Genomic DNA, 12,797 nt, shown 5'->3' on the forward strand with positions numbered 1-12,797 from the left:
GACAAAGGCAGTTCTTGAAAGTGCTACCTATGTTGGTTTTGTCATATTTTGAATCATGCTGCTTTTTCATGAGCCCACTAGTGCAAAGTGGTTACAAAATCCCTTCTTCCCTTGCTGAAGGAAGACAAGAAAGTCTCCGAGCCCTGACCCTATAATCATACTGTGTTTCTCTGGGGTAAACAATTCCTGGTTTATTTTTTTGGCTTAATGTTTCCTCTTCAGCATTTATGTCAAGTGTAAATCATGTTGCATTTGCTTAGTGGACAGATTAAGCTTTCTTGTCTCCCAGCTGCATACTGCTTGCTGAGGAGCTCTTCTGATTCTGTCAGTGCATGTAATGTATATGGATGTAAAGGTCTCATTTATCACTTCCAGAATGCCCATCTTGAACATGAATTTTGCTGTTTCACATTTGAAGTGGTGTAGACATCTGACTGATCCTGTTTTGGATGGTCTAGCTGTAACAGGAAAGAACAGAGTGGACTAGCACTAAATTTAGCATACTTGGGCATTCAAGATTACACCAGGTCATAGTGTACGTGACTTTCTGTGTGACTTTTTTTAGTTGCTGGACCTGCTCTGTATAGTTTGGGTGGTATTTTTTTGTTCCGTACATCCTGTCAAAAATCTGAGCTCACATTAACGTCAGTAGATGAAAGATGTTTGCATTGAGATTATCTTACACATCCTGTAAAACATACCACATGTTCTGTAGATAGTTGGCTAGTTATCAATCATGAATATGTTATTCTCTGCTCTTTTCCTTGATGGAAGGGGGTCCTAAATAGTTTCATTAGTGAAATATTAAAGAAGAAATTTTGTTTCATATTAAGCCAAGCTTTCTTATTTCTTAAATCGAATTCATGTGTTTATATAAAAATCTACAGTCATCTTTTTATCAGTGTAATGCAAATGTGCTACTACTTTATTCATAAACTATAATGAAGTGTCGTGCCAGGTATGCAACAGAACATATTAAGATCAACTAAGTAGTTACAAGGAACCTAAATCGCACTGCTGCAAATAGGTATTGTATAATTTTGGAACAGTAAATATTTTCACAGCTGCATGCTCCATGTACAGGGGTAACTGGATGTGGTATTAGTGCTTTGTCTAGATTCACTGAAGTGGACATGTACTGTTGACAGGAGTACAGGATAGTACTGAAGAACTCAAACCATTCTATGATTCCTCTGAGGTGTCTGCCAAAAATATAATGCTGTGTCTGAGTTATGTTACTAATTCTAGTTTAAGTTGCTGGTGACGTGCATTTAACCGAAATTAGTTATGTTAATAGGTATTATTATACTAAATATCTGTTGCATATAAAATAAAAGCTTTCATTTTGTCTGTATGCTGTACATAAATTCTGAGTTTCTACAGCGGATAATTCATCTCTTACTGGAAAAGTGAAAATTGCCCTCATGTTCCTCAAGCTTAGGGAATTAAATAGCATATCCACAATACCTACTTCTCCAAATGCCTTACACTGTGTAAAAGAAAAGTGTTTCAGACCTGACAAGGGCAAGAACCCTTTTCCAGGTATAATCTCTTAAGAGATGTACAGCTAACGCCTGCTGAAAAATTGGAAGCTTCTGAGTTAGGCTGGAGCTGTATTCTGAGTCAAGGAAATGCAGCTGATTGTGAGTCGGGGGAGGGTAGTTGCTGGGTTTTGCCATTTTTTTTGTTAATTTTTACAAGTTAAAAATGCCTTAGTTGCTTGACAGTGATAAAGCAAACTACTGTCGGTTTTGTGAAGTCAATGAGCTTGTAGGTCACTTGCACCACCTTGTGATCAAAATGATGTATAGCGGTCTTTGTAATCGGATGCTTTTTGCCATTTAGAGGTCATAATATGTATATATATGTACAGCAGAGAAATAAGCTGTAACCAGAATTTTTTACTTTTCTATGTATTTCAGCTCTGGTGAAGTAAACTGATTTACAATGCCTACACATTAAAAATATAATTTCAGTACACTGTTCTTCTGTTGTGCCTTTGTACTCAGCACTTTTTGTATCATGATAAACGCTGCTTTTTCAGTTCCTGTAATGAGTATGGCACAGGCTGAACAGCTCAGATTTGTAACAAGTATTATCAGATGGGAGGAAAACTGCCTTTTCACTCAGTGGTTATGAATGTGCAGTATGTATTTTGTAAAGCATCTCATACTGGCTTTTAGCAAGAAGATATTCCGAATTCGGACAGTTTTAGCAGTGCCTGCTTCATGCTCTTTTACCATGTGAGAGTTCTCTCATGTATGCTATTTAATACAGTTATTAATGGCTCTCCAAAATGTTTTTCAGAACAGCGTTTACCTTTTAAGTAGACAGGCATGGAGATATGGTGGTTTTTCATTTTCAAATACATTGTCCTATTCCACCCTTCAGCTTCTTTACACTCAAGTGTAGTCAAGTTTGAGATGCTTTATTGGGAAACTGGGAAATGCTGGAGACATAGCATTGCAGCAGAGTGTAATGCCACACACAGCCTGAGTGAGCTTTGGTACCTGCAAGGTGTGTCTTCTGAGTGCACTAATCTGCTTGACTTCTCCATCAGTAAAGAATCCACAGGGTAGAATTAGTTCCTGAAAGGTTTTAATACATCTTGCTCTTGACCTGTCATGTGTCATTCTGTCTGATGAAAACCCTATAAATAGTTACAACTTGAGTTCCTGGAGCCTTCCTGCCCCTGCACACCCCTGGAAAGGGGAAAATACTCCAACAGAAAAATGAGATGTCAGAGAAAAGCAGATGGATGTTATTTGTGTGTGGCCATGGTCTTCTGCAAACACTGATACTTCTTCATTTTGGGTCTGAGGAACTCAAGAGCTATGCATCACTTGGTAGTTTTACAGACAGAACTGACAGGCTTTCCTGCAGTCCTGCACTGTTGAGGTCTGTAACAGAACAGCAGCTCGTGGGATGCTCTGTTGCTGCAGTGTAACGCTGCTGCAATCTCAGCCCTTACTTTGTGATATATGTCTGTGTGATTGATGGATTTAAATATGCCAACAGTGAAAATATTTGAAGTAACCTGGTAGCATTTGTGTAGGCAGAAGAGGTTTGGATCTTTTGTAATGAGAGAGAGCTTTACCCATTAATACAAAAATTTTCAAATATGGGGGATTATGGTTTTTCCCCCTTCCATAACGTTTTTACAACTCTCAAAAAAGGTGTAAGAACCATATATTGTGATGAATTCATAGATCGTTATTATTCATGGAAGGTCTCATTTGTGAAGCAGTTCTGCAGTATTTCTAATTCTGAGATTGTATTGAAGCATTTTTGGATGTGCAATAGATGAATAACTTTTTATGATGGATCTTACAATTTTCTACCTCTGGTGTGGCACCCTTTATTCTTACATATCAAATGACACATAATATACAAAGATAGTTCTTACCATGTAGCAGTTGAACCTTGACCTCACTACTAATGCAGCAAAATTTGCTTTTTGAAACAGATTTGGATTTTAGTCATGTCAGAGGATGTGTGCATACAACATATGGAATTCAAACATCCAGCTTGCACTCAGGCAAAGATCCCACTGATTTTGGTGGATCACATGTAGCCTGCAAAAATGAATGTGTAATCTTGGCTCAGTGCCTTCCTTGGCTGGCTGGTCAGCTGAGGAGCTGTGAAGCCTGCTCTATGATTTCTTGGCTTGGCCTGTGCATAATGGTTTCAGTTCCCAAAACTGCTCATCCAGTGGGGACCAAAAATGGATTGGGAGAGGGAGGAGATGCAAACCTATGTAAGATAAAGAGAATTAAGCTTAAAACACAGCTTTAGCCATTTGCTTTATATTGCATCCTTTTCTGTGATGAGTCAATGCAGAAGATTGACTCTGTCTTAGGAAGCTCTATCCCTCTCAGCTCTGGTGCTGGTGAAGGATTTACTTTAGTTCAGTTCATTTACTATGCAGTTTGGCCCTAGTAAGGCACAGGGTTCACGCTGCACCATCAGTCAAGGTCTGTGATGGAGGTGGACAGCTGGAGTATTGGTTGAAACTATGCACTACAGAGCCAGAAAGCATAAATCCTGCTTTTTGTAAAGTAGCTTTTGGTTTTGAAGGGGCTGGTTTAGATACCAAGATTCTTCAGAAAGTTAGCCAGTATCAAGCGCTTGCTCTTCAGAGAGCATGATTGATGCCCAACCACTTAAGAAGATCAAGCCTGTAAATCAGCAGCCAGAAGTTAAAGGTCACCTCTGGAGTGGGTGGGGAATATGTAAGCCCTTGCCATGTTTGTTCATCAGAGTCAGAAGACAACTGGAGCAGTTGCTTGTGTTTTCAGAGTAGTAATTGTACACTCTGCTTCCCCCTCATGGATTTAGTGATTTTATTTCTGACCATGGTTTTGTTTTGTAGCCCTCTGTCGCAGAATAAATCATCCCAATGCACAGCATCACCCCTTCCTGCACTGGGCCATGCTTGTCACAAAAGCAGGTCACTGATTACAAGTATAAGGGGAGGGGAGAGAAGGATCCAGAGGAACATGAGTAACCTCAGCAACAGTAGGGCAGTGACAAGAAAAAGCGTAACTATGGGAAACCAGAAAAGGAAGTAGGAAAGAGCACATACAAAAATTAGGAGCAAACTCAGCAGCAGGAAGAACAATAAGAAAGCGAGGATAAACAGGAGAGGGAAGAGGAGAAGCAGGAACAAGACAGAGTAAGAGAGAAGGGAGAGCATGGATCAAACAAGGAACAAGTGCACCTGAAATCTGAGCTCTAATTGCTATTACACCCAAAGTTCTCCAGGTTTAAGGTTAAAAGGTAAGTATATGAATAATTTGTCCAGTTGTGTCAGGAGAGGAGGGAGAGAAGAAGAGGAGCTGCGGTAGATTCTGTATCTTGAGTAGTCTCTACTTCTATCTTCTCTGCTCAAAAGCAGTCACAATATCCCTCTAAATTCAGCAGCACAGCAGATGGGGTCACAGCCCAAAGCAGCATCTATTTATTTTTTTTCTCTTTAACTTCAACCTTAAGGATTTCTCCTTCTCCTGCTCTGGGGGATGGAGACATACTAATGATCAGAGACTCTTTACTGGTTCCTCTGCGCATAACTGCAGGTTTGGGCTTAGCATCTGTATTTGGCTCTTCCTTTTGTGCAGGAGGGGCAGATGGGGCTGCAGGCTCCATGGGTTTCTTCTCATTTTGTTCAGGCGTGTTCTCTGCTTCAGCTTGAGTTTCCTAGAAACGAGAAGTTCAGTGTTTTCCAGTGCTGAAATTCAGGAATTAGTTCTGTTCTGTATATGCAGTGAAAAGGCACAGTGTGGATATTGTGAATATGGTGTGCAACATATGTAAATTTGTATTGAGGTGCTGAAAATCAGTATCTAAATTAAAAAATGCAATTTCAGAATACATAAAACCTATGAAAAGCTTGTTAATAGTGATACTATCTGCTCCTCATTAATATAGCAGGATGAAACAGACATGTTTGGGAGCACATAGCCCTTTCTTAGGTCTTGCCTTCCTTTATATGCTTACAGTAGTACAGAGGAGAAAGTGTTATGTAAATATTGACATACTGTCAGTTGCCCCAATTCCTTGGCCAAGCCGATTTGCTATTAATTTACAAATACACATTAAATTGAGCAATGTTTCTGTTCCAGTAATAGTGTTATAGTCATTTGTGTAAGCAAAGTTCTTTATTTAACTAAAAAAAATAAATAAAACCACAGCCAGTTCAGCTGTAAAGACAGAAGAGTGTTCTGCCACCTTTGGGTAAATATGTAGAACTGAGCAGGTTCTTACTAACATTTCTCATAACAAAGTATAATGTGGGAATTATTTTTCATCAACAAAACAGTTTTCTCCTAAGTGCAATGTATTAGGGATTTAATCAGTTTTAGCTGTGTGGCCTACACATTAGATTTTGTTTTCAGGATTTGTGACAACCAGAGATCTGACTATGTTGGGAAGTTCACTGTGCGCTCAAGTCAGCTGGATCAGATTACTGTGTTAGGATATTTCTGTATTTACTGTTGTTTCCATAAAATTGAATCAGATGCCCTTAGGGTCTTTGTCAAGTCTAATTTATCCTTACTTTCTTTGAGGATTTTTGTTTGCTTGCTTTTTTCCTTGCTTCTTTTTGCTCTGCATAGAGTCTGGATCCAGGAAGATTTGAGTCAAGCTTTAGAATAGTGTTCACAGAAATTAGGTACAGCAGTTGTATCTCAGCTACTGGGAATTTTTGCTGTTGATTGCATTAAGGCTGCATTTTCACCTACTCTGTTTGCCCAAGCCCTCCCAGTATCTTGCAGCACCTGGAGGAGCCTACATTCTTTTCTGTGGTGTTACCTGAATGTCCTGTTGTCTCTTCAGCTGTAGCAGCTTCACAAGGCCATCTTTCCCTTTGCCTCCAAGCATTGCCTTAAACAATTTTGGAGTTTCCTGTTTCTGCCCAAAGAGACTGGCCAAGCCCCGTGGTTGTTGCACTGGTGGTCCTGCGGCAGGTTTCCCCTTCTCCTTCAGCAGCACCCTGGAAAAAGGAAGAAATGAGAACACACAGCAGTGCTGTGAAACCAAGCAAAGCTCTTACAGAGCTAAAGTGTTGTTCATGGATGAAAATCTGGCAATAACTTTTGTTTTCAGGTCCAGTGGCAAGAGCAAAGCTGGAAAAGTTAAAGGTTTTACCCAAGGCCCTTGTAGAGTCAGAGGCTACTGTTCAGATTTGAAGTTGCTTACCTATACCCTGGAGAATAAGTGCAGGTGTCAGATTAAGGTGTTGCAAAGCAGGTGAGAGTTTTATAGGGTGAGAAGTAGTGTGGAGGAAGACAAATGCATCATGTCTGAGGGGCTAGTCTCTTAACCTGGCCTTCTGGGTGCAAATTCAGAGCATATTTAGTGATCAACTGAGAGTCCAGCTGATGCTTGTGAGAGTAATAGTTTACCAAACTAACTTCCAGCATGGCCTTATCTCTCACAGATCAGTTTAGACAGTGGTATGTATTTTTGGTCTTCTTCAGTAGAAGAAGACACCCTGAAGATACAAAAATTACTGCCAATAAAGTGGCAGACTAGATTTTCAGACCTTCTGTAGCTGTACCGATTTGCAGCCATAACAAGAAGTGTGAAAAAGTGACAAGGGTAAAGATTGGATGACAGTTCCAAGGTAAATGGAGCCAGTGAAAAGCAGGCGGTTCCCATACTTCCAGTTTCCATTAGGTTACTATACAGTTTCTAAGGCAACTTTTCTATCCTTGCAAAAGCCCTGACTTAAAGCTTTTTATGAACAAGGACTATACTTGCAGTCTGAAGTACAGTAAATCCCATAATACTGTAATTTTCCCCAGCATCTTGTACTCTCTAAATTTGGGAATTCCAGAAGCGAAGACTTTATTCTTTTTACTGTCATCAATTCAAAAGTACACTTCTGCAGCTTGCATGAGTTTATCATGAATATACCATACATTGACTGTCAGGCACGTGATAGTAGAACTAATTTCTTACTTGAATTAATCCTTTGCATTTGTTTCAAGGAGCCTTTAAAGGTGAGAGAGCTCTGATGTAAACCTTCCAGGGCAGAGCAACTGATAACCTGATTCCAAAACTGAACATAACTGCAATTTTTATCAAAACAGTGCACAAATCTCCTGTTGGTGCTTCGTTTTTCTAGAGACATTGCTGGCCACACAAAGAGCATGGGACATTTGGAAAAACTGCTGGGTGAGCAGAATACATCGCCTCCAGCACAGGGCAGGTACTGCGTATCCTTAAAATTAAACAGGATGTCCTGCATCTAGTCTAATATCTAGAGAGGGTGAGAGCTCAAATGGGAGTGAAGATACAAAGGATGGATGATTAAGCTCCTGCAGTTGAGAAAGGCTGTCTGGAGGAAGCAGTATTCAGTGGTTTGGCAAGATATGATTAGGGTGGGCAAGAAAGAAGGTGGCAGTGTGGGACAGAGACAGGGAGAACAAGTAATGATGGTTGTACAACTGTTTAGAAAGACACTGGAGAAAAGTCAGGAAGGATATCCCTCATTTTAGTGGTTTAGTGGTGGTCTTGGCAGTCCTGGGTAATGGTTGGACTTGACGATTTTAAAGGTCTTTTCCAACCTAGCTCATTCTACAATTCTATGATAAATGCAGGGGACCATCGGTCAGTGGATTTGTTCCACCTTTCTACCTGTTGATGCTGGTTTTGAAAACTGGGCAATGAGTTCATTCTGTGTCTCTGTTCCCTGTTCCGAAGGGACGTGATGATTCTCAAGATACTGTCATTTGACAACCAGGGCTGTTGAAACATGCTGAATGCAACCATCTGCTAGCACTTACACTAACCAAAATGTCACTTGCGTGCTATGTTTAGTCTGTTGTGGTGGAATTTCAAATCTGGGAAAAACCTTTCCACCTTTGATAGCAGGGCAAGGCAGCAGCTGAGAGCAACAAGTGCTGAAGTATACTAATAATGACAAAATATTTCAAGTATCTGGACCTTTTGCAAGGTAGCAAGTTACTAGCTTTGTCATAATTTTGTGACAAAATATGACAATATTTTGCTCTTTCAAAGCTGGGGAAGTAGTGATCCTAGCAAGCTACAACCAAAGCAAGATGAAAAGCAATTTGGGTTTGAAATCCCATTTCAGAATCCTTTTGAACAAAATGGACATTTCTCCAATCTGTGTACTTTTATCTTGTTGGGCATTACTTTAAATCTGTTCCTAAAGTGAGAGGTAATAAAGGGTTAATGAAATTTTGTTTCGCCAAGCATATGTGGCCTGCACAAGGTAAAGGCTTATCAGACATGACCATCCTGTAATGTAACACCAGTGAAAGAAACTGAAAGAACTAACACCCACAGAACTGGTCAGAACTGGCTCAAGACCTAGGGTGGAAAGTTCACCTTAGAGGAAGACGTCTTACTTCATCCCTAAAGACCCCCGAGATGACCACCAGGAGGCAGAGAGCATGCACCAAAAGGAGGAGACTAGGGTGGACTTATGGAAATCCTTTTGGAGAAGCAATTGTAATAATTCCTCCGTGTTCTCGGGGTAACCATGAATATGTGTTCGGCTGATGCAATATGGAATGGATAAAAAGCTTGTGTATGATAATGGTGTACCTCTGGCTATGGCCATGCGCGCAGCGCTGTTTTCTTTGATCCATTGACTTTGTTCCTAATAATTTCAGAAGTGAGCACGTTTCTCACACTAACTACTGCTTGAGGTTTTGTAAATGAATACAAATCTGGGTGCATTGAAGCATATCTCTATGGAACTAATTCTGAGTGTCCATTTGCATCTTTGAAAACCTGCTCCTTAACTTGACGTCTGTCCTGCAGTTTGTTTCTTGACTATGTAAGGAATCCTAATATACATCTGTATCTCCTATTTGTTTTGTTACGTTAAATACAAAGAAGAAGGCAGCTACGGTCAAGACTTCATTCTTCTTACCATATTTCCACAACCCTTGGAATCCCTGCCAAGAGCATGACTTCCACTAGATACAGCCAGGCAAACCTGACTTCTAAATACAAATGTGTTTACATCTGTTACTCTTCCAAGAAAGGAGTGCAAATCTGTCTAGGAGCCACAGCTATCCATTCTGCAATGAAATAATGTGATTTAAAAACTGTTACTAGGACATACTTTGCTTTCTTCATGAGAAGTTTTTCTGAGTCAGGATAGTGCACCAAGATTTCATTGAGTGTTTTCTTGTCCAGAATGAAAAGGTTGGCAAAACCATGAGCCACAACGTTGGCAGTCCTTCGATTTCCTCCACCTGCAGCTAATAGACTGGAATGAAAATAAACATCATCAGTCACATTGTTACTTGTCCTAGTGAGGAATTTTTTTGCTGATGGTTCTCCATTAAAGTAATCCTAAAGCATGTACCCAATTGTTCTATCTGATGCTCTTTAATATGGGGAGTGAAGGTGATAAGATTTGCATGAAAAAGAGTTTGGCAATGAGCTCTGAGGCCTTGGTGTTTTGACAAGCCCTTTGGTGATGAGTTGGAATGTTAAAGGACAGAGAAGGTAAACAAAGCAAGCCTTGGGAGGATGGGCCGGGATGTAGTTCTGGTGGGAATCTTGGTTGTAGGCCAGAGGATGTGGGGGTTGTGAGAGGGTCTGCAACGTTGTGATTGGACTATTTACCTGGAGAGTTTCACAGTGGCCAATGAGATTGAACGTTGTATGTATGTGCAGCTTGGGAAAGTACCGAACAAGGGGATAAAAAGGGCTTGGTTATAATAAGTGAGGATTTGAGTCTCTGCATTAACTTGATTCTGTGTTGTGATATGCCACTCTTTAAAGGCACTTTGCAGTTGGGATTAGAAATATTTTGCCTCAGGAAGGCAAACTGTCACTGCTGGTCAGGCATATGTAGATGTTAAGGGCTGTGAAAATTCTTTCTAGATAGATTTCTCCCAAGAGACACTCACTGAAGGGACTACATTTGTTTCAGTCCTCGTGAACTTGGCATTTCCTCAATTTTATTGTTGAAATTTGTTTATATCAGAAGTAGAGCAGCACAAATCCCTTATTAATGAAAGGGTTATTTGCAATGAATTAATGATTCTCTGGGATTTTGATTTTCTTGAGTGAATAACTTATATGGGACTCTGGTTTTCAGTTTTCTCACATTCAATTTCTCATGTTTTAATGTTGGCAAGTTGAATTGTATGGATTAGGAAGGTCTTTCAGGCTGACAGTGACAAATGTGTCTGCCAGAAAAACAAGGCTATTTTGTTTTGAAAGTAAGGCATTAGACCAGTTTAGGGAGCAGCTGTTGGCCATAGGAAGGTTATCCACATAAAAATTAGGTGTTTTACAAATAAGAATTAAATTGTTCATCTTGCAGAAATGAAGAGATTTCACTTCTCAGCTGTGGCGATAAGTAAGAGAATTCACATTTTCCTGAAAGTACTAAAATTGCTTTACCACTATATTCAAGGAGATCTAACCCAAATTTTCCCAGTGAGTTAATATTTTTAAAGAATACTTAATAATCCCTACATTTAAAATTTATTAATAAAGGATGATCTGGAACCCATAAGGCATCCATTAGTTGTTACCTAATTTTAATCCAGGATACAAAATTAATTTTGATATTACATATATTTATAGGACACATTTATAAATATTGGATTATACTGATAATATATTTGATTTATGATAATATAAGACTTCTGAAATTTTTACATATACATGCAGAATGCTTTTCTGCAAACCAAGACAGCAATAAATACATGAACTCAAGCTGAAAATGCAGTCTTCTCTTTAAACAATTCTTTACAATCCCTCAGACAGAATAAAACTATTTGCACAATAAGAAAAGCAACTAAAGAAAATTGCAAACAGCTTTTGGGTTCTGATTAATCACTTCTCAACAAGTCATTGAGCAATCATTTTCAGGCTTTCCTAACACAAAGCTCATTTTATGGAGCAGACTAGGACTAAAGAAATCAGCTTTTTCATTATGGTGGTGATGTGAGGTGAATTTTACAAGTAAAGCAGTCCTTCGCTCAAACAAAATCGCCTTTGACTAAAGACAGTGTTACAGGTTTCATCATTGAATCTGTTTTGGTTAGCGTGCTGGTACCTCATAGACCAAATTTTATAAAACCCCTACATTTGCCTTGCAATAGTTCTTGATAATGTAAGATATATATTAACAAAGTATTTTTCCTTTTTAACCTTATATATTTTACTCCAATTGTTAGCCTGAAAAGCTCTAATATTAGTATGAGATGATAACTTTTGAATTTTTATGCTAGCAAATTTAATCTCATAGAATCATAGAATAGTTCAGGTTGGAAGGAACCTTAAAGATCATCTGGTTCCAACCCCCCTCCCATGGGCAGGGACACCTTCCACTAGACCAGGTTGCTCAAAGTCCCATCCTGGCCTTGAACACTGCTGGGGATGGGGCAACCTGTGCCATGGTCTCACCACCCTCACAAGTCACATAAAGAATTTCTTCCTAATGTCTAATCTAAATCTCCCCTGTCAGTTTAAAGCCATTCCCCTGGTCCTGTCACAACAGGCCCTTGTAAAAAGTCCCTCTCCAGATTTCTTGCAGGTCCCTGTCAGGTACTGGAAGGTACTACCATAAGGCCTTCCTGGAGTCTTCTGCAGGCTGAACAAACACAACTCTGCCAGTCTCCACAGGACAGGCGCTGCAGCCCTCTGGTTACAGAATCACAGAATCACAGAATCCCAAGGGTTGGAAGGGACCTCAAGAGATCATCTGATCCAACCCCCCTGCAAGAGCAGGGTAACCTAGAGTACATCACACAGGAACTTGTCCAGGTGGGCCTTGAATATCTCCAATGTGGGAGACTCCACAACCCCCCTGGGCAACCTGTTCCAGTGCTCTGTCACTCTCACAGTAAAGAAGTTCTTCCTGATGTTAACGTGGAACCTTCTATGCTCCAGTTTACACCCATTGCCCCTTGTCCTATCACTGGATATCACTGAAAAAAGCCTAGCTCCATCATCCTGACACCCACCCGTTACATATTTGTAAACACTGATGAGGTCACCCCTCAGTCTTCTCCAAGCTGAAGAGACCCATCTCCTTCAGTCTCTTCTCATAAGGGAGGTGTTCCACTCCCTTAATCATCTTTGTGGCTCTGCGCTGGACTCTTTCAAGCAGTTCCCTGTCCTTCTTGAACTGAGGGGCCCAGAACTGGACGCAATATTCCAGATGTGGCCTAACCAAGGCAGAATAGAGGGGGAGGAGAACCTCTCTTGACCTACTAACCACACACTTTCTAATGCACCCCAGGATGCCATTTGCCTTCTTGGCCACAAGGGCACATTGCTGGCTCATGGTCATC

At 40.2% G+C, this 12,797-nt stretch overlaps 1 protein-coding gene across 1 annotated transcript in view; it reads right to left on the reverse strand.

The window, feature by feature from the left end:
• Positions 1-3,980: 3,980 nt before the first annotated feature.
• The window catches only part of CNGB3 (cyclic nucleotide gated channel subunit beta 3), a 62,001-nt gene continuing 53,184 nt past the window's right edge, over positions 3,981-12,797 (reverse strand). Inside the window, exons 16-18 of the mRNA XM_061342851.1 lie at positions 9,602-9,748; positions 6,310-6,490; positions 3,981-5,196 (exon numbers count right to left, since the gene is read on the reverse strand). Of these exons, the coding sequence (XP_061198835.1) occupies positions 4,957-5,196; positions 6,310-6,490; positions 9,602-9,748 (568 nt within the window). The 3' untranslated portion in view covers positions 3,981-4,956. The remainder of the gene's footprint in view (positions 5,197-6,309; positions 6,491-9,601; positions 9,749-12,797) is intronic.

This window comes from Neopsephotus bourkii, unplaced genomic scaffold (assembly GCF_033783945.1).
Source record: "Neopsephotus bourkii isolate Nb327-2 ecotype Australia unplaced genomic scaffold, CSIRO-AGI_Nbou_v1 NB_1820, whole genome shotgun sequence".
Classification (NCBI taxonomy): Eukaryota; Metazoa; Chordata; class Aves; order Psittaciformes; family Psittacidae; genus Neopsephotus; species Neopsephotus bourkii.